Source organism: Esox lucius, chromosome 9 (assembly GCF_011004845.1).
Source record: "Esox lucius isolate fEsoLuc1 chromosome 9, fEsoLuc1.pri, whole genome shotgun sequence".
NCBI classification, from domain to species: domain Eukaryota; kingdom Metazoa; phylum Chordata; class Actinopteri; order Esociformes; family Esocidae; genus Esox; species Esox lucius.
In genome coordinates, this window is record NC_047577.1 from 19323421 (window position 1) to 19345812 (window position 22392).

The window sequence follows — 22392 nt, forward strand, 5'->3', positions numbered from 1 at the left end:
TCACATTGGGGGGTTTTGAGATACACATGTAAAAAAAAAAATTATGTTACATTTGTAACGTTCTTTGAAACCCTTCATTTGTTTTCTTGCGAACGTGTTTGAACCTGAAAATCTCACTGACCATCGGTGAAACTGCAGAATTTCACAGGTGCTTTTGTCACAGCTTTTTGCAAAAACAACACAGGAAGTGGCTTTCATAAAGTCAGTAGAACCTGCAGGGCTGGCAGGAAGAACTGCCGGTTGAAACAGGAAACTGAGCATAACAGCCACTGAACACAAACAACCACAGGTATATGTGTCAGACGATCAACTAGAAAGGTTGATCTTTTAATGAAATTCATTAAATAAATACTCCATATTTAATGGTTGTAGTTAACAAATCCAGATCTAACTTAGTTAGATAGTTGAGAGAAGATAAGTCTTAGATAAAGTTTCATGCCTCAGCTTCCCATTATTATAAAAGCATCAGGTCAAATGTCTCAATCAGTGTTTTAAATGTCTATATAAAAAGGAAGTTGTGAAGATATAACTTCCAACTACATCAAACAAAATACAGCTGACAAATGTTAAATCTATATGAATAAATAGATGCATTTCCAACTGACATCCAAAAAAGGGGAACGCCTTCAATAGATCTGTGAAGAAAAAGAAAACTCCCCTGCACTGTTCCTCTGCACGTTTAGAATATTTCAAAATGACTGAACGAAGTGACCCATTTCCTGTGAGGTGGGGGATAACTTTACTGCTGAAACAACTGTCTCCGTTACAATGAGCGTGAAGTTTAAACAAACTGAAGAGGCTCTAAGGATTTTCTGAGGATATTTTAAGGAAAGACCCGTTCTAAAAACATTACAGAAGGGTGGGGGGTATTTCTTAAGGGTTAAAGGAGATCTCATGGAAAGAGATAGAAGAGGAAGTGCGAAACCAACAAATACAGACTTATGTTTTTAAAAACGTGCTAGTGACACGGTCAAAGGAAGCTACATTTCAGTTTGACAGTCAGGTAATGGGTGTGGGAAGCCACGGCACAGCGATCACACATCAAGCAGTCTGACTGATGTTGCCAGGTGACATTTTGGAGCACAGGAAACAAGAAACAACCAAGAAAGAATAATGAGCAACGTCCAGATTGTTTTCAACCTAGGTGATTAAATCTTGAGGGGACTTCAGGTAGCGAGGTTAGGAGGCTCTCTTAAAATCCATTATTGGAAACAGTGAAAACCAGCAAATATTTAGCCAGAGCTATCAAAATGGGGACCAACCAGAAGGCCGAATCTGAACGAGCAGCTCAACAGATACCAGAGGAGTCCGTAGAGAAAGACAAGGAGGCTCCAGCGGAACCTCCTCAGGAGCCCTCCTCTCCCCCGGACGATGTGGACCCTCTCAACACCTACAAGTGGCACACGGGCACCAAGGCCGCGACCCAGGATGTGGCGAGAGACGGCGAAGGCGCAGCGCCAACGCCATCAACAACAACCTCCGAGAAGGTGGAAAAGAGCACCACCGCCACAAAATGGAGTAACAAGATGCAGAATTGGCGGAAAGCCCTGAGCGAGGATCCCGGGGACAGGACTGCATCGTCCAGCCGAGGGGGGGAGACCCCCCGGCCCGAGAAGAACCCGGCGTCCAAGAAGAACCCCTTCAGAAGGGCCCTGTCTGAACCTCCGGGGTCGCTGTTCGCCACCCAGTCCCCGTCTTTGCCCGCCCAGGGTGCGTCGGGACCGGGGCCCGTCGTGGAGGCAACAGGGACATCCCAAGCGGACGCGCCGCAAAAGGGGGGCGGTGGGGCCTTCATCAGGAAGTACATGCGCACCGTCTCGCAGAAGCTCAAGAGACCACGGCTGCTGAGCAGAAACAGCAACTCAGCCCTCCTCCAAGGTGAGAGCACAGATCGCACGCTGTAAGCCCAGAAACGTTTGCATTTTCGTAACAAAGCCAACGCTCGGGTCTAGAGCGTCTTAATATAGCCAGGTGGGATAAGCCCACGGCTCAGCAGAAGTAAATACATTTTACTCGGGTAAATAATTCTGAGCAAAGTTAACATTCAAATGAGGTGCAAGGGTAGGATCACAAAAAATGCCGTTCATTTCCATTTATTTTTTTACTTTTCAAAAGTTAGGGCTTCACAAACTTTTATCTCACAAGCTGATTGTAAACCAAGCACCATATTTGAAACCAAACAAGCAACAGACATGGCTGTGTGTCAACTGTTCTGAGTACGGTTTCAAACTATGGGTTTGAATTTGCATTGAGTTTAGTCAGCCCCAGGAGTCTAGACCGGGGGTGTTGAACTCTTCGCCTATCCAGGGCCTGCTGGTTTTCAGTTCTACCTAATCATTCATTGCACCCACAAGGTGTCCTGGGTCAAAATGAGTCCCTGATTATAGGGTGGCAATAAATAAATGGAGTGGAGTGAAACTGGCCTTGAGATCCAGAGTTGATTTTGAGGGGTCTAGACTTCTGTTTTGATTTGCAGTAGTTTTCTAACAGTGAATTGCTGACATCTGGTGGTGTATTAGTGACAGTTCTAACGCAATCTAATGCAGTTCTAGGCAGTCTGTCTGACATGGTTGATAATGGTAAGCATCTTCCACTTTGACAAAATGAGTCGCACCACACTAAGACCACTCAAGACCCATTTAAAACTCTACAATAATGCAAATGGGAGAACTGAATTTAATGAGATGGATGGGAAGGACAAATGCAATGGACAATGATCATGTCGTGCCTGATAATATGGGCTACATGTTAGGGTAATACGGGCTACATGTTAGGGTAATACGGTGCTACATGTTAGGGTAATACAGTGCTACATGTTAGGGTAATACGGGCTACATGTTAGGGTAATACAGTGCTACATGTTAGGTTAATACGGTGCTACATGTTAGGGTAATACGGGCTACATGTTAGGGTAATACAGGCTACATGTTAGGGTAATACAGGCTACATGTTATGGTAATACGGGCTACATATTAGGGTAATACGGGCTACATGTTAAGGTAATACGGGCTACATGTTAGGGTAATATGGGCTACATGTAATACGGGCTACATGTTAGGGTAATACGGGCTACATGTTAGGGTAATACGGGCTACATGTTAAGGTAATACAGGCTACATGTTAAGGTAATACAGGCTACATGTTAGGGTAATACGGGCTACATGTTAGGGTAATACGGGCTACATGTTAGGGTAATACGGGCTACATGTTAGGGTAATACAGCCTACATGTTAGGGTAATACGGGCTACATGTTAGGGTAATACGGGCTACATGTTAGGATAATACGGGCTACATGTTAAGGTAATACGGGCTACATGTTAAGGTAATACAGGCTACATGTTAAGGTAATACAGGCTACATGTTAGGGTAATACAGGCTACATGTTAGGGTAATACGGTGCTACGTTGATTTCGGTGTATGTTTAGAAAAACAAACTGACACAGGATGTGTGAGAGAGCTATGGTTAATCACAGGCAAGGGGGAAGTGGAAGATAGCATCAAAACAAAACGAAATGCAAACCAATGGGAGGGGCTGTGTGAGCAGAACCAGAAAACAACTGCTTGGGCGACGTGCTCCCAAACATTCCTCAGCCTTATTCAAGGTCTCCTCAGACTATACTGTACACAGGACGACTCTGGGAGACCTGAAGTGTTGCCAGTGTCAAACACGGTAGGGAATTGTCAAAATATATAAAACACCCACCAGTGTCTTGACCCAGGCATCACATTTTTGGTCTATCCCTTTGTCCATCCCATTCTCAGTGTCTATCAAATTGTCCATCCCATTGTCCATCCCATTGTCCATCCCATTGTCAGTGTCTATCCAATTGTCCATCCCATTGTCAGTCCTATTGTCAGTGTCTATCCCATTGTCCATCCCATTGTCAGTCCCATTGTCAGTGTCTATCCGATTGTCTATCCCATTGTCCATCCCATTATCAATCCCATTGTCCATCCCATTGTCAGTCCCATTGTCAGTGTCTACCCCATTGTCCATCCCATTGTCTATCCCATTGACTATCCCATTGTCTATCCCATTGTCCATCCCATTGTCCATCCCATTGTCCATCCCATTGACTATCCCATTGTCCATCCCATTGTCCATCCCAATGTCCATTCCATTGTCTATCCCATGATGTACTTCTCACGGTCTGTGTGTGTGTGTCTAGATGTAGGTGCGAGTGAACCTGCACCAGCTGTGCAAGAGCTCCCCAGACTTCCATGGGTTCCTCCCCAGGAAGTCCCAGTTTGGGACATCAACAACTGTGTCCTGGAGGACGGACAGATCCTCATCACCCCAGAGGACGAGGTACACTCTGCTTACAACACCACCCTCACTGTCACCATCCCGGCTGACGTCAAGTCACCATCCCGGCTGACGTCACACCAGGACACCTCTGTAAAACAAAACTTAGTCAACTTGAAGCATCACATTTAATAGTAGAAAAGTCATGTTAGTGTATATCTGTTCTACTTCCTCTCTCAGCCAGTAATGTGGACCCGGAACAGAGTCAGCAGCTGTCTGTCAAACCTCAGCATGCAGAACCTGGCAGATATCAACTTGGGTCAGTACCCCGGTACCATCACATGGCTTGAAGTAAATTCCTTTTGTATGGATCACATGATAAGGAAACAACAAGTGTAGAGTGAAAGGATTTAGACTCAATAGGCATTTCAATGGGGTTTCTGGAATAAACTATTACCGTACTTACTTGAATAACTTTCTAAAATCATCACAGATGATAAAGTAAAAAAAACAGTTAATCAACAAGTCCACTTTTCAAAGTGAAGTCCACTTCTTGAAAGAAGATTACCAACTATAAAGTAGAACTGGTAAACACTCAGTTGTGTTCACCAGTTTTGGAAAGTTCCCGAGGAAGAGCTAAATGACCAGGTAAACAGAGTTCATTACTAATCAGTGACTTTTATTGATAATTTACACTTCCTTTTTATTTAACTAATCACTGGTTTTGATCTCCTTTTTACCAGGTTATCTAGATCTTAATAAGATAGTTCACTAATCTGGTGAACACAGCCGAACCCAGTTGAGCACTTTTACTTCATACTTTTTACACCTCTGCTTCTCGGTTGACCTTCAGAGACATAAAAAGCAGGGGTCATAGTAACTTTGCTCAGAGAGCAGCCTTTCGGCAGGAAATGGCTGACGTTATTATGCGTGCATACGGCTGTCAAATTGCTTCCTCTAAATTTTTTGGGTAGATAGCATCACGTCTGGGTGTTCCAAGAGACTTGACAGGGCTGGCGGAGAGCAGTGCAGGTCTTTTCGTAGTGTAGCAGCTCTCATTCATTTTTCTGGTCCGGAGCTTTTCCCAGTTACAGCTTTCTTTTGATTTGGTTATATAACGTTGTATATAGGTTGAGTATTTTTGATGACCACACTGGCAAAGCCCATTTGGTAAACATAGGAGAATTATGAAAAGAGAACCACTGGAAAGCGATTAGGTGGAAGAGTCTGGACATATCTCCCTCTCAATGATGGGATTTAAACGATGGATCGCATGCAGAGGCGGGCTGGGTAAGCAAAGTCTTTCTAAGTATTCTGCAGGTTTATTTGCAACATTGCAATCATTACTTTTGATTCAGATGCATCCTTGACTTGATGATGTAAACAAACGAAAAAACATCAGCGGATTATGAAAGAATGATCTAAAGTGATGTCGAGGACTTATGGCTTATATACCATCCTCAAGTAAATGGCTGGTGTAGCTCCACTGCTCAGGGCATGGCTCTTACAATGCCATGGTCGTGCATATCCCATGGGGGGCCATTACACTATGAAAATGACTTGGCTTGGTGGATTTGGGTTCTCTAGAGATCTCCAAACCAATTTCATCAATGTCGGAATTGTATGCTGCATCTTCAAGGTTGAGGCAGTTTTATCCAAACCACTAGAACAGTCACATCCGGTGTGAATGAGTCAGAACTCTTATCAATATGAATGTGATACTGCGCACAGGATCCCACAACCTGTTTATCTTACAGTTTTGTTTCTGCTGAGACTTCAGTTAAGGTGGTTTTCAATAACAGGACATAAGCAGGTGGATCAATGATAAGGTAGACATCTGCTTTGACTGAGTAATACTCAGTGCATATTTTGTGTAGTTGCAGTATTTCTTCTTGTCTTCAGTTGAATTGCAGAAAAGGGGGAACTTACTTCACTTCCCCTCAGAAGAGTGTGCAATTAAGTTCAGGGTACACCAAATGTATATCAAAGATCGATTGTCCTTCCCTTGAAACATTTTTGGTCTTTTCAGACACATTAAATCGTGGGGACTATGGGTTAAAGTGCAGACTGGTTGAATTATTTATAAATTACAGCAGGTTGTCTGAAGTGGGACCCATAGACATCCCCAGACCCTAGGTATCTTCCCTGGTGATGCTCTGGCAAGCCTGTACTGCAGCCATCTTCAGGGTTATCTTCAGAAATTAAAATGGATGCTCAACTGGATTCAGTTGATGTGATTGACTTGGCCTGTCAAGAACATTCCACTCTCTGGCCCTGAAACATTCCTTGGTTGCTATGGCAGTGTGCTAATTGTCCCACCTGCATTTAGTCGAATGTGTTCCGAGGTGTTTCGTTGTATCTGGGCAGACAATATGTTTCTTTACATTTCATCCTGCTGGTACCATCAGCAGTAACATCAGTGAAGGAAAGTGGCAGTCATTCACGGCAGAGCCAAAACACTACCTTTATCATTTTTCACAAACAAGGTGGCATACATCGGACCATGGTGGTTCCTTTTGTTCCTCTCTTCTTGTCAGCTCTCTGGTACAGGTTAACTGTCATCTCATCTGTTCATTTCCCTTTTCTCCAGTACTCTACAGGCTCTTTCATGTCAATTTAACCAAACTGCAACCTAACTGTTCGATTCTTGAGGCTTACCAGTGGTTTGCATCTTATGGTGTACCCTGTGGTCTGCTGGTGTACTAGTCTTTGCAAACAGACCCTCCTTATATATATGCCATATATATGTTTAAAGTTTACTTGCTAACTGTGTGGATATCCTGGACCAGCAGAATGCAGCCCTGACCACATGGCCCCCACTGGTGGCCCCAGGATGAAGGGCCAAGACGGAGGCGTGAGGGTGAGTGCTGCATACCCCACAGATGACATTTTAATTACAAAATTACATGACTCACAATAGCTCTGTGTTTTCTGTGGGATCTAACCACTATACCCGTGGGGATTAATTTAACTTTAATCTGCCATATCTTCTTACTTTGGCCCCTTTCATTTGCTTCTTCCCTCCGACTCTATTTCTAGGGGCTGATCAAGCGGCGTTTCTATGGTGGAGGCATGCGAAAGAGCAACACGCAGTTAAACAACATTGGGCGGAGCAGGTACACGTTCAGTCTCCTGGGTCTGTTGGAAGGCTGTTGTCCTTCATGAACTCATCCTGAACTCCTCACTGTCCGTCCTCCAGGCTCCATGGTTCACGAGAGTCTGTGTCCATCCCAGTGAGCAATGCCGGAAGCCTGGATCTGAGCGCAGACACCAGCACGGTTATCAGGCCTGTACACAGCTCCATCCTGGGGGAGAAATACTGCTTTGAAGTAGATTCTGATTTTTTAACTATTATCTCCACACATGTCCAATATGTCAAAGTGACTGTACCAAGTATTACATGGATTGTTCAGGATTTTGGCAATGAAGCCCTTCAGCTACTTCGCCATAGATTATCTTGTGGATATCATTTTAAATCTCCATTTTAAATGTCCTGTATGAAGAAAGTTTCAGTTTCACGTTAACACAAGGATTGGAAGTCTACAGAAATTGATGGAATTATTGTTTTTCACATAGACCTCCAGTTACTGTCCTAATGCTAGTTAGAAACTGAGGCATTGCTAGTTAGCAACATTGTTCAGACTGAATGTGGAGACATAAAATAAGAGTTCATCTGACTTCACTTCTACCGTGAACATTATTATTCTATCGTGAACATTTACTTAAATGCTACCTAATAATATCTCTGAATCACCCTTCCCTGTATTGTGTCAACCCTATATTGTGTCTACATTGTCGTCCTAGGTCATAAACTCTGAGAACAACCATTGTTTTGGATGCACCTCAGCTGCTGAGAGGGACCGCTGGATAGAGGACCTGAGAAGAGCCGCCCAGCCCAATAAGGCAAGGAAACTATTTTGAACAGTTAATCTTCCAGAAACCACATTGCCATGGTGTGATGAGAATCCATATCGTGTACTCAATGAGCGACGTTCTGCCCCCGTTAGGACAACTGTGAGCGGACAGAGAACTCCCTCAGCCTGTGGGTGAATGAGGCCAAGGACCTGCTCCCCAAGAGGCGCTACTACTGTGAGCTGCACCTGGACGGCACCTTGTTTGCGCGCACCAGCAGCAGAGCTGTGGGCAAGTCGTCCCAATGCTCCAGCTTGGCTGGCGATGGCGCTGCTGGAGCCTCGAGCGGAGGCCTTGGAGGCAGCGGCGGGGCGGCTGGTGGCTGCCAGCTCTTCTGGGGGGAGTTATTCGAGCTAGATAACTTGCCGTCAATATCCCAGTTAACGTTGCACATCTTTCGTGATGAAGAGTCCAAAAAGAAACGTCACTCCCGCGATGAGTCCACTCTGCACCCCTTGGGCAGTGTCACCATACCGCTGGCCGACATCAGGGGCAGGGCCTTCCAGGAGAAGTGGCACCCGATCATCCCCTACAAGGCGTCTGGTACCGGAGGGACCAAAGAACAACTGGGACCTCAGGCTTCGCTGCGCATCAAGGCCCGCTTTCAGAACCTGCAAGTGCTGCCCATCGAGAAGTACAAGGAGTTTGCGGAGTACGTGACGGTGGATTACGTGGGCATGTGCAGTAACCTACAGCCACTGCTCTCCGTCAGGGAGAAGGAGGAGCTGGCTGGGGCACTGGTCCACGTCTTGCAGAGCATCGGCAAGGCCAAGGTGAGCAAAGAAAAGAGGTGACCACTGCTTCAGGGTGACTGTTCAAAGTATAGAGTAGACCTTGACTATAGTTTTTTAGAAAGCTGATTCTGTGCGCTTGTGTGTCAGGAGTTTCTCATCGCGTTGGGAAGTGAAGAGGTGGAGCGCCTTGGGGAGAAGGAAGCGCTGATCTTCAGAGAGAACACTTTGGCCACCAAGGCCATTGATGAATATATGAAGCTGGTTGGGCAGAGGTATCTCATTGACACTCTTGGTAAGGAACCTTTCTGGTTGAGATGAGCTAGCGAGCTTTGCGAAACCCAATCTCCTCCTGTGTGTCAGAGGTTGTCTTAGGCATTTCTCCATAACACCCTTGTCATAAAAATGGTGCCATCCTGCTTTTCTATCAGGGGAATTTATTGCTAGACTGTACACCTCCGTGGAGAGCTGCGAAGTGGATCCTCGCAAATGCTCTGCTTCGGAGCTCTCAAACAACCAGCGGAACCTGAGGGAAAGCTGTGAGGAGGTGGTGCAGAAGATCACAGAGATGCATGGGTGAGAAAGACATAACGGGAACCGAAATAAATGGAAGGACATAAATTAATGAGAGAAGTCTGAGCTATGAGAATGCTATCCGATATACCTTGTCCTGTTAAACCCACAGCTCGTTCCCTGAAGAGCTGAACAGGATCTTTTCCAGCTGGGTGGAGCTGTGCGAGGAGCAGGGGAGACCTGAAATCGGCCAACGCCTTATCTCTGCCTCGCTCTTTCTACGTTTTCTGTGTCCTGCCATTCTCAGCCCCTCCCTGTTTGGTCTCACACAGCCCTATCCAGAGCCGGCCACCTTACGAACCCTCACCCTAACTGCCAAGGTTATCCAAAACCTGGCCAACTTCACCTTGTGAGTGGGTCATTTAAGTCTGCACCTCATCACACATTGTCTTCATATATTTGGTTACCAACCTTATCTTCCAATCTTCCATACACAATATGTTGAAGCAGTGTTGTGTTATATATAATAAACAGTGCGCAAAGTTTTAAACCGTATAGGATTTTCTAAAACACGGTCAGATCTTCATTTTAAGTTGTGGAAGCATTTCTTGTGTAATCAAGCCCTAGCCAGTCTGTCTGTTAGGTTAAGCAAATCTGGTGGGTTCCCCTCCAATTGCATTGGTCCTGTTGAACTCAGTTTCCAATATTTATAATTTTTTTTATTTACTGACCACTGTACCTCCAAACATCTGAAAATTATGGAAATTATAAACTTTAAACTTATTCAGTCCAATATGTGGCCAGGTCAAGGATGAATATCACCAGCAATAAACATTCCCAAACCAGATGTCCAATAGGAACCATTCCTCTACTCCTACTCTGACAGGTTTGGGGAGAAGGAGGAGTATATGTTGTTCATGAATGACTTCCTACAGCAGCACTGGGAGAGAATGAGGAGTTTCCTTCAGACTGTTTCCAGCCCTGACATAGAGATCACAATGACATCATTCGATGGCTACGTGGACTTGCCTTTACGCTTGGCTGTCCTGCATAACCTGCTGGTCGACATCATTTCCCCAATGGAGCAGGTGGGCATAAGTCAACTTGGCCAAAAACAGGGCGGGGCTATGAAAAAGCTGAAAGTTTCCACGGTATGCTTAATTTTCTTTATTTCATTAAACACTTATTTTACCAGGTCAGTTGACTGAGAACACATTCTCATTAAAACAATTACATGGAGAATAGGTAAATGGAGAGGTAGCCATGATTAGGTAGCCATGTTTGTATGAAGACTTGATTGAATATTTTGCCAGGACATCAGGGTTAAAACCCCTACTCTAAAAAATCTGTTCCAAGAGTCAGCACACCTGGTTAACATTCCACCAGAAGAACCTCACTCAAAGCAGGACAGTGTTCCCTTCCTGGCCTGGGTCTCTGGGATTTCATCTTTAGGACTTAGGGAAGGGTGCCCCATACTGGCCCTCCAACCCAACATCCAACAGCATCTGAACATCACATCCAGGCACCAACCAGGACTGAACCTGCTTAGCTTTAGATGCTATGCTACTGGTAACTAACATGCAGTTCACTTCTCTTCATCAGGACACCATAGACAAACTGCATCCATTACCTTGGATCCTGAACCAAATAACAGAATCGCTAGGCCCTGACATCCAGCGGATCGCTGTTAACAGGTGAGGTTGACAAGTGCTCGCCTGTGCGCACAGCCCACTCCCACAGAACATTGTTTCCTAATTCACTTATCAAGTGATGTACTTTCACATGTACTTCGGATCCCACTGGATTTTCCTTCCCTTTTTTTTCATCCACAACAGCAACATTGCTCAATCCAAGCCGACCTATGTGCCCCCTAAAGACCTGGGCAAGTACAGCCCTCTGCACAACTCCCTGCAGCAGCTGCCCACGGATGCGAAGGCTGGCCATCGTAAGGAGAGTTTTCAGAGGGGCAATCGGGACAGGAGAAGTGGACGAGAAAGGAAGCCAGTCTCCAGAACCCAGAGTGCTCCCCACAGGCGACCGGTGCAACCAAAGCAACCGCTAAGGAGACAGAGCAGCACCGAGAATCTACCGCTCGATGACCAAGAGGCTGAGCAGGAGACCAACCCTCCGCTAGACATTTCGTCACCACAGAACGTAAGTTTGTAGGCGGGTTTCAACCGAAGCGATCAGGGTCGTTCTGATGGGAAGACAGGGAGAGTGGCAGCGGGTTGGATTCAAACCAGTCGCGCGGCTTTAACCGCTCGACCACACAGGCCAACGACTATGAAAATGAAACAGGATAAGACAGGTGTTGATGAGATGTGGTACCTACGGTATGAAGCTGTGGTTGTGCTGGGAATGGATGAGCGGGAGGAAGCGGTGATTCTCATGAAGGCGTCCTCTTCTTGTGTCAGAGTGTTGGTGTCAAGGCTCCACCTGCTCCGGTCCCTTGGATCAAAGTGGCTCACAGCAATGAGCCATATGAGATGAAGACAGAGAACGAACAGATCAACCTTCTGGACAGGGTGGGTGCATCTAAATATCTATTGTCCATGAATCCAGCTCCTAAATGAAAAAAGGAATTGATCAACATGATATTCATTTCTGATGAGAAACATCTGATTCACCCAGCATACCCAGGAGCTGTCGGAGCTCCGCTTGGGGGTGGAGCAGGTGACGGAGCGTGAGTTGGAGATGGCCAAGCGGCTCGAGGACTTCATTGTCCAAAGCCAAGATCAGAATGCCTTCCTTCTGGCCGAGGTCAATGAGCTGCGGAATCTCCTGGCTTTGCGCGAGGAACAGCTTGCCAGCGCCACCTTCAGGTGAGACGGTGGAGTAAGAGTCATGAAACGTTTTTAACCTGAGCTAAACTTGTATGTTTATCACTATTGTGTCTTCATGTATCTCTCATAGGCTGGGAGTTATCGAGGAAGAGAGGGAGGAGGATGAAAGGAAGATGAACGTTGCCATGGCAGCAGCTGAACGAATGAATGTACTGGTAAGGCTGAGATAGATCCTGAACCAAATTGAACTTTAAGATGACATGAAATACAAGATCTTTAATCTATTTACTAGCCTTCATCTTCACCTGGTTACCTGACTTGAAAAAGCAAAAATACATTTGAGCTGTTTGTTTCTGTGTACTCAGGAGGAGCAGTTTGCAGATCTGATGAAGGAAAGGCAGCAGTTTGGTGGAAACTATATAGGTGTTCAGAGCAATGTACAGTACCCTGAGATCGGGGCCAATCATGTTAACAGCAACTGAAGTCAGAGACTGCCAGCACAGAGATTTTAATATAACCTATGCATAGTTTAGTCCCTTGGAATGCTTTCATCTTTTTTAAACCATACTGGCTGCAGATCCAATTTTTCTGGATCTTGAGTCCACTGGACCAATAGATCCAGAGTTTCTTGAAGCTTCTGTGAGTGTGGACATTATGATCAACAGCATGCCACAGGTTAAAATACAAAGCTGGGCTTTGTTATACATTTTGTCACCTTCTGTTCTTAAATATGTTCAATGTACATAATTCAAAACAACAGTGTCGGCTGGATGTTCTGTCGATAGTGTTTTTGTTTTACAGTAATTGCACGCTATACTGTAACAATATATTTGGTTCTGTAATGTGTACTACTTTATATATTGTGACCTTGCAGTAATTGATTCAGCTTTGATCTAATTTGCCAGAGTAACTGTTCTCTACAGGCAGAACAGACTGTCGAGAGAAACACATGTGAATAACATGATTTTCACATAAACAGAAGCTTTGGGATACTCTGGATCTACTGGTCCAGCAGCCTTTTCTATATATAAAGACCCAGAGAATGATGTTGGTATGTCTGATGTCTCACTTTCTGACAGACCAATAAAAATGTCTATGCATAAATCTTACCTTAATTCCAGTTGCGAAAACAGAAAATAGGTACAGAAGTCAAAGGTATCCTATGTAATCTTGACATAACACATACGGGATTGACCCCTCTAACTCTGGACCTCCAGGCCAGTCCCACTCCATGTTTTCATTGCAACCCTCTAATCAGGGACTGGTTTAGATATAGGTGCAATTAATGATGTGGTAGAACAGAAAACCAGGAGGATCTCATACTTGTGGAGTAACATTTGGATAACCCGCATATAGACTGTACTAAACTGCTGAAATGGGACGTTTGTGAAGGTGCCTTTATTGTTTTTACAGAGAACTAAACTGATTCATGTTGGGTGTAGAAACCAAAATTATTATAATGACCTACAGCAAGAACAATTTGAATATATTGTTTAATTTATGTGGAATAGGCTTAAGCCACAGGTGTCAAACCGGTTCCACAAAGGGCCGAGTGTCTGCAGGTTTTTGGTTTTTCCTATAAATTGGTTCCTAGTTCATACCTACACAACCAGGTGAGGGTAGAAACTAACCAATCAGTGACCTAATTAACCAATCAAGTACAAGGAGAGAGCAAAAACCTGCAGACACTCTGCCCTCCGTGGAACCGGTTTGACACCTCTGGCTTAAGCCATACAAAGTTGATTTACTCTTTTTACGGACACTCGCATTCACATGAAAATGTATAATAATGATAGGAAAAGTAGAAATAATATTCTCAAGCATAGAAAAAAGACACACAAACTTCCTTTTGGATTATGGAAACCAAGCTGTGACTCAGATCCATCCATAACAAACTTTCAGTGATGCTATCCCACATTCAACACCCATGGGGTCTTTACCAGGTTACTAGATGTTAAACTAAGGTTTCAGTAGTATTTTCAAGAGTCTGTTCACTTTTTTTGATTTATGTTTGTTCAACCCATCAAAGCAATGTAAGTTCAATAATGAATAAAGTCTGTTTAGTCTTACCACAGATTGATATGCAACGACATGTTTGCCATTTATTGTAACACACTTCTTAGAAATGTGTCAGTTTTCCAGCTCAAACTGCACGCACCTTTGAATTCCTGTAAAAGTAATTCAAAAGTGTATTTCCATTACAGGTGTTTGTTAACTTGTGTTATTGCGTTGGTTTGGCTTTGTGACAAAATGTGTGGAATAACGTTCAGTACTTCACCTGGGGCTGTCACAGCACTGTACTGGTACCGTTTGCAGAAATTGATAGGCTACAGCAGGGCATTGCTAGAAAGCAAGAGATCTAGCCTCTTACTGGCACAGAAGTAATCAAAGCAGAATGAAGGTGGGATGTACAACAAATAACAATCACAGGTGGGCAATTATATCATGGGGGTCAGTGTCCCGGGCCACATATGCAGTGTTCTGACCCCGTTTAGCACAGTTACTGATAAATACAAAATGAACTCATGAGAATTATCCATTCGAACAGTCTGAGGTGAAGATAGATGTTGATGAGATGAGAACCCACCAAAGCAATGTAAAAACACATTGGTGTCAAAGACTTAATCACTCGGTTGTAGTCATGATCTGGTTTCCTGTAACTCCAAAATAGTAATCATTATTTTTGTGTTCATGTATGTTTTGTAAATCTTAGGAACCACCCAAAATGTCCTTTCCTTTATGTTATTAGCCAATTTTGCTGAGTAGTACAAATCAAGCTAGCAAGAGCTGATTAGTGTTCCCTATAGTCAAAAACTATAATGTTTTGTGAATACTTCCATATACTTGAAGCCAGTGGTGTAACTATATCACCTCCATATACCTGGAGCCAGTGGCGTAACTAAATCACCTCCATATACCTGGAGCCAGTGGCGTAACTAAATCACCTCCATATACCTGGAGCCAGTGGCGTAACTACATCACCTCCATATACCTGGAGCCAGTGGCGTAACTACATCACCTCCATATACCTGGAGCCAGTGGCGTAACTACATCACCTCCATATACCTGGAGCCAGTGGTAACTAAATCACTTCCATATACCTGGAGCCAGTGGCGTAACAACAGAGGTGGGGGACTCGAGTCACATGACTTGACTCGAGTCTGACTCGAGTCACCATTTTCAGGACTTGTGACTTGCTTGATTAAAGTATGAAAATGACTTGACTTGACTTTGACTTGAGAACAAGTTACTTAAGACTCGACAATGACTTGAACTTATAATAAACAAACAGCAATAAAATTATTTTATATGTGACATCAGCATCACTAATCATCGTATGTGCCTTTAACGCTGCACAATTCAAACCGCGCAAAACATGGCAGACAGTAACGTTCATGGAGCTCCACAAATAGTATCGTTTGGATACAAGGACTTTGAACTGGACTGTGTGAATAAAAAAAATATTTGCCAGATGCAAAATATGCAACAACGTCAAATTTCATTCGTCATTTTAAGAACCACAAGGAAAGGTAAGAAAGTAATCTCTTTATATTCAGTTTCACTTTGATCTATAACGATTAAGTTACTAATGTAATGAATTCATCTTTTGTTTGTCATAATTTGGCCTTGGTTGCATATTATATATATATATATTTTTTTTTTTTTCTTGTTAGAAATGTGACCATTATCTTTACTGAATACGTCTGGTAAATATAGCCTTCATTTTAATGTTGATGGGCATCTTAAAAGGAGCGGGCTTGTATATTATTAGACGTAGGCTATAATGTCTGTATTAAATGTGCGCATTTTCAAGTGTTTGTGGACTGCGTGTGGAAACTAAAAAGCATTGTGCTTACACCATAACTTTACTGCATGAAAGGCTAACATGGAGGCGCCGATGTGATTACTAGCACCTAAACATTTCGAAGAGTTTTTTTTTTTTACTCATACAGACAAGAATAATTACAGCGTAATTACATATTAGGCAGTTTTTCAGTCACAATAATTAGTTTATAAGGTTATTATTAGCCCTTATTACATGGATTGGCTGAATTCCAGTGCAGAATGCGTGTTATTTCTTGATAACAGACCGTTGCCATGAAAAACAGCGCGTTGCTATGGACGCAGCAGGGTTCTAACCAGAGATGGAACGGACTCTTTTCTTTAGAGGAAGCAATACAATCGTTTTCAAATCAATAAATTCCTTTTGAAATCAATATTTTGTGTCAAATTATTGATTTATTTGGTAGGTAGCCATGTAATACGCGGGATAAGGTATAGCGAGGTAGTTGTTATAGCGAATACAACCCCTTCAGGCAGATTGAAGATCCCTCCGCTTCGTCCCCCCAAAAAATTGTACCGCGGAGGAGAAAAATATTTGATTTTGAAATCGAGCTTCGCACCGAGCGCACGTCAGAAACAGAGGACAGTGTGTGTGTGTGTTCATCTCTTTAGTACTGTGACTTGACTTGAAACTTATAAGGACTCGACTTGACTTGCTTAAGGTGAACCCTTGACTTGACTTGACTTGCTTGATTTATCTGAACTGTGACTTGAGACTTGACTCGAGACTTGATGGTGAAGACTTGAGACTTGCTTGGACTTGATCATGTGTGACTTGTCCCCATCTCTGCGTAACAACATCACCTCCATATACCTGGAGCCAGTGGCGTAACTACATCACCTCCATATACCTGGAGCCAGAGGCGTAACTAAATCACCTCCATATACCTGGATCCAGTGGCATAACTACATCACCTCCATATACCTGGAGCCAGTGGCGTAACTAAATCACCTCCATATACCTGGATCCAGTGGCATAACTACATCACCTCCATATACCTGGAGCCAGTGGCGTAACTAAATCACCTCCATATACCTGGAGCCAGTGGCGTAACTACATCACCTCCATATACCTGGAGCCAGTGGCGTAACTACATCACCTCCATATACCTGGAGCCAGTGGCGTAACTACATCATGAGTGCCTGTGCAACACGTTTCACAGGTAGAGGAGCTAAGGAAAACACATTGTTCACAATGCACAATGTGAATAATCAAAAACAAGACTGGGTGCAAAAGGACTGTCTTCAAAAACCTAGTGGCCCTGTCATGCAGAATCCTGTAAGCAAAAATATTTGGGGCCTGTTAAGCGAAAGATGACATTTTCTATTTAGAAATTTCAGGCTTTTAAGAATTGGATTTAAATGTTTTATTTGCATATATAATCAAATAAGAAAAGTTATACATTTCTCCCCCATATTCTCGCCCTCCCACATATTAGATTTTTCACATATAACTGTGCACACGTAAATATACAATTCACTTATTCTTCCTGATGACCCGGTTGGTCATATGATCACAACTTGAACCTGTCATCAGGAGGGATCAGCCAAATAATGACATTTAAACTTTAACATAGAGATGGCCAGTGTGGCGCAGTCCTAACAGGAACACACACACATTATAATTTAATTGATGCACAAAAGAGACCTCTTTCCATCTCTATGGTTTCTACCTGAAAGCACCATCACAATCAAGTTAATTAATTCACAGTTAGGCATGATTGGCTTCAGGTGGGAGTCAGGTAAAGGCTCAAATGTAGACTATATAAGCCTCTTAGAGGCCAGCAGAAGGCATTATTTGTTGATAAAATATATAATACAAAACTTTAAGTTGGGAGCTGTGACAGGAGTTCTTTTTTGTGCTGACTTTTGGCAACTTCAGTTATGTTTTCTTTCTTGGTTTGACTTGAGTAGGTTTGTTTGTGGAAATGTTTGACTGAGCTTGAAATGACTTCCTGTTCAACATTTGCACTCGTGTTGTCATTGTATCTGTTGTGTGACTGTGTCACCAATGTTTTCCCCCAGAGTTTCTTGTTTTCTTATTGGAAAGTCTCAAGAGGATAGAGGGCATATCTCTGCAGTGATCTCTGGATAAGTGTTCCTTTCCTGTTTCTATCATATTCCTTGTGGCAAGGGTTTCTTGGTTAGGTGCTGTTTTATTTAAACTGAACTACAATCATAAGGTTGAATTAGTAGCTCTAAATAAAAATGCTTAGTGGTTGACCTTTAAAGGATCATTGTATATTATAATGCTTATCTAGAAACATCCCTGGAAATGCTGATCCAGAATTTCTAGAAAGGTTGCATTTTGTAGCCTTATTAATGTGATGTTTAGAGTGGTGCTGTCTTGTGGTACATTAAAATAGATGTTGAATGACAAAGATGTGCTTCTAACTGTTCCTGTAATTTGTCTAGGTCATTTACACCAATGCCATCTCCACTCAAGGCTTGTCTACCACTGATTTTCTGCCTGCCATATCTGGTCTACCACCACTGCAACCAACTGGTCTAATGATTATGGCCACTAAAGTTCAGAACAAGCCGCAATTAATGGCAGGTCTACCCCAAGTGTACCATCTTCCACAATTAATTGTGTAGCCCTGCTGAGCTGGATTGGAGCCCATTCACTCTGCTTCAATTCAATAATCATCTTTTCAGTAGAGGAGTCAGGGCTGGCCCTAGGCATAAGCGACAAAGGCGCTTGTGGACTGCTAGAGAGCCCCAGATCACTAGGAGGGGCCCCCCAAAATGCTATGTCCAGTACTGAGAGGGTAAATAAAATAAGCATCTGTGGGAGAACACTTTTATAACAAATGTAGACTGATTCTTAAAGCAGAGTGTAATCATGGTGTGGAAGTGCTTGCAATTTATCAAGTAGAAACTCTTCAGTCATTAGCATAACATTTTCTTTTGGGTTTAATTGTATACACAGGAACAAGTACTGAAACCAACACAGAATAGTGTCATGACAGTTGTTCAAACTTATACTCCTTCCCAACTGTACAGATGAAGGCACTAGTCCTTGCTGAATGCACACACAAGGAATAGTTGCCACCATGATGTAGCCTAGAGAATGTGAGGTTGCACATAGACATAGATCCAGGAGACAGGAAATGACAGGATATCAGTTGCCTAGACAACTTGGTGAAAGCTCACACACTACAGCTGGGGCTTGTTACTACAGGTGGTTTTGTAAACTCAACTCTCCCCATAAGGATTAGAGTCCTGTTTACCTACAACACACGACAGCTGGGGCTTGTTCCTATAGGTGGTTTTGTAAACTCAGGTCTCCCAATAAGGAATAGAGTCCTGTTCACCTTTACAGAAGCCCCCTGCTGTTATTAAGACATTCCCCCAAAAGGGAGACTTGTAGAGGTTTCTGACAGGCCCAAGGTCTAGTCTACCACACATAGATGGAGACTAGGAGACTTGCTCAGCCAACATTCCATTCATTACAATGTGCCTGGATACAGAGAAGGGAAAGACATTGACCATGGAATACATGGCTATTGTCATTCATAGTGCATTAGGTAGACAGAATAACAAGAACTCTGAAGGACAAATCAAAGTCCTGAAATAAATGTTCATTAGAAAAATACACTTTCCACAATGGGCTCGCACATTTGTTTGGATGGCTTCTACATGCCATCAGACAGAATACCTGTTAATTCTATACAATGTAAGCATACACCAGTTTTGTGGTTGTTTGGATGGCTTCTACATGCCATCAGACAGAATACCTGTTAATTCTATACAATGTAAGCATAAACCAGTTTTGTGGTTGTTAGTGAATACAATGTACTTCCTACAGCTCATTATTTTCAACAGTAACACATAATGGAATCAGAGACAGAGACACTGAACCAGTTCAACAGAATGAATACAACATGAAGGGTTCTCTGATGCAGGTGTTCTTCAATAGCCATGCAGTGGTCTGGAGACTGGTTGGACACACCATTAGTATGTTTCGATATTGCACTAGTGCTGGCAGTCCAATTGACTCATTCCTGGTTTCAGATGTAAAAAAATTGATCTGAACCCCACTGGATTTGACTCATTCTTAGCTGAATCCGACAGGATCTGTTGGATCCAAAACAGTTCCAAGACAGGGGTCAGATCTATTTGTTTGAGTAGGAGGAACTTTAAAATGTAATTATTGAACCAGAAGGAAAATAAATTGATGTTCATGTTTGTAACCAAATACAAACCCAATCCTGGTCCTCGGGACCCAAAGGGGTGCACGTTTTTGTTTTTGCCCTACCACTCACACACCTGATTCAAATGTTGCCCTACCACTTACACACCTGATTCAAATGTCGCCCTACCACTCACACACCTGATTCAAATGTTGCCCTGGCACTCACAAACCTGATTGATGTAATCAACCTATCATCAAGTCTTTAGTTTGAATCAGGTTTGAGCGCTTGGGCCAAAACAAAAATGTGCACCCCTTTGGGACCCGAGGACCAGGATTAAGAAACACTGCTGTAGGTAATTAAGAAGACTTGTGAGACCATAGGATTACTGGTAAAATGAATATGATATGGTACTTCAGTGGCAGGAATATTCATCCCATTCTAGAGAATTGACAAAGGAGGAGGAGTGCATTCCCGATCCAAATATCCTATTATTTCAATCAAATTTTGATTTGAATTGGTAGTGATATGTTTTTAAAAGGGTGAGATCACTTTTTAAAGACTGTATGTTTCTAGAGGAACTGGCTATTTCAGTAGGGTTTACAATGATTACCTTGACAGTGACAAACAGTGGAAAACATGGAACATTTTGCAACTGGACATGGTGGACATCAAATCAATTGAGCTACAGGAACTTCTTATGACTCCATCCATCATCTTCCGCTTATCCGGGGCCGGGTCGCGGGGGCAGCAGTCTAAGTCTAGATACTTAAACTCCTCCACTTGAGGCAGGTACTCTCCACCAACCTGAAGTGGGCAAGCCACCCTTTTCCGACTGAGGACCATGGCCTCGGATTTGGAGGTACTGATTTTCATCCCCACCGCTTCACACTCGGCTGCAAACCGTCCAAGTGCATGCTGAAGGTCCTGGCTTGAAGGGGCCAACACGACATCATCCGCAAAGAGCAGAGACGAAATCGTGTGGTCCCCAAACCTGACACCCCCCGGCCCCTGGCTGCGCCTAGAAATTCTGTCCATTAAAATTACAAACAGAACCGGCGACAAAGGGCAGCCCTGCCGGAGTCCAACATGCACAGGGAACAAGTCTGACTTACTGCCGGCAATGCGGACCAAGCTCCTGCTTCGGTTGTACAGGGACCTGACAGCCCTTAGCAAAGGACCCAGGACCCCATATTCCCGAAGCACCCTCCACAGGATGCCGCGAGGGACACAGTCGAATGCCTTCTCCAAATCCACAAAACACATGTGGATTGGTTGGGCAAACTCCCATGAACCCTCCATCACCCTGTAGAGGGTATAGAGCTGGTCCAGTATTCCACGGCTTGGACGAAAACCACACTGTTCCTCCTGAATCCGAGGTTCTACTATCGGCCGTATTCTCCTCTCCAGAACCCTGGCATAGACTTTCCCAGGGAGGCTGAGCAGTGTGATCCCCTATAGTTGGAACACACCCTCCGGTCCCCCTTCTTACGACTCCAAAAACTGAATTTACAGCTGGGCCATAATAAATGAAATGATGTCACATGACTATTATGAGAATTAAAAAAAGAGTGGGATCAAAACCCTAACGGAAGTCACATTTGGGGGAATGCTGTGTCAGTGAAAAACAATCCCTCATTTGGAGCATGGACACATTTGTTATTTTTAGCCTCACCTGTGTTCCTTATCACTGTCTCTATTTAAGTCCTTCCTTCTCTAGTGTATCTTGTCAATCATTATTTGGTTCTGGTTATTTGCGCCTGTGTCCTGCCTTGTACTGACAACGGTAAAGTGGCACACAAGGTCTTTAACATTTTCTTGCCCAGTGACCACCACCCAAACCGACAGGCAATCCAGGGATACCCAACATAAACCTCACTCGTAACTCACTTTTAGTATCAGGTGTCAGCTAAATTACTTTACATTGGCAAAAAAAAAATTTTATAACAACAATCAATCCATTTACAGGGAGAATTCGTCCAAAAATCACATTTCGGTGACACTCTCCTTACTTCGAGTTGGTCCTTCAGGCAAGTAGTTATTTTTCTGAAAAAAGTCATTTTTCAGAGAAAAATTCTTTTTTCCACTCTGTATCAGTCAGTAAATAGCATTATTAGCATCATACAAATGTATAAATGGAAACCGTACGTACCGCTATCGCAAAACTGCATTGCATGCAGAAAACTACTCTACAACACTCCAAACTAAGTGGTGTTGTTTACTTCAA

The 22392-nt window shown here is 43.5% G+C and overlaps 1 protein-coding gene across 2 annotated transcripts; it reads left to right on the plus strand.

The window, feature by feature from the left end:
• The first annotated feature begins 789 nt into the window (after positions 1-789).
• On the plus strand, positions 790-13756 carry rasal3 (RAS protein activator like 3). Of its 2 annotated transcripts, none has more exons than XM_010889313.5 (18): positions 790-1878; positions 4171-4310; positions 4488-4566; positions 7040-7107; positions 7287-7363; positions 7447-7576; positions 8052-8150; positions 8255-8932; positions 9041-9185; positions 9322-9466; positions 9576-9812; positions 10290-10554; positions 11006-11097; positions 11239-11557; positions 11818-11928; positions 12035-12225; positions 12317-12401; positions 12552-13756. In XM_010889313.5, exons 1-18 carry the CDS (start codon positions 1251-1253, stop codon positions 12666-12668), a joined length of 3606 nt encoding a protein of 1201 aa, XP_010887615.3. In that variant the 5' UTR covers positions 790-1250; the 3' UTR covers positions 12669-13756. The 2 variants fall into 2 exon arrangements, with proteins under 2 accessions (XP_010887615.3, XP_010887616.3); XM_010889314.5 differs by having other exon boundaries at positions 10290-10491.
• The last annotated feature ends 8636 nt before the right edge of the window (positions 13757-22392 follow it).

Bases quoted from the DNA above. Each gene is read 5' to 3' on its own strand.
- rasal3 (XM_010889313.5), top strand. From the start codon at position 1,251: ATGGGGACCAACCAGAAGGCCGAATCTGAACGAGCAGCTCAACAGATA. The intron at 4,311-4,487 runs GTACACTCTGCT...TTCCTCTCTCAG, and splicing joins TCATCACCCCAGAGGACGAG to CCAGTAATGTGGACCCGGAA. The intron at 8,151-8,254 runs GCAAGGAAACTA...TGCCCCCGTTAG, and splicing joins GAGCCGCCCAGCCCAATAAG to GACAACTGTGAGCGGACAGA.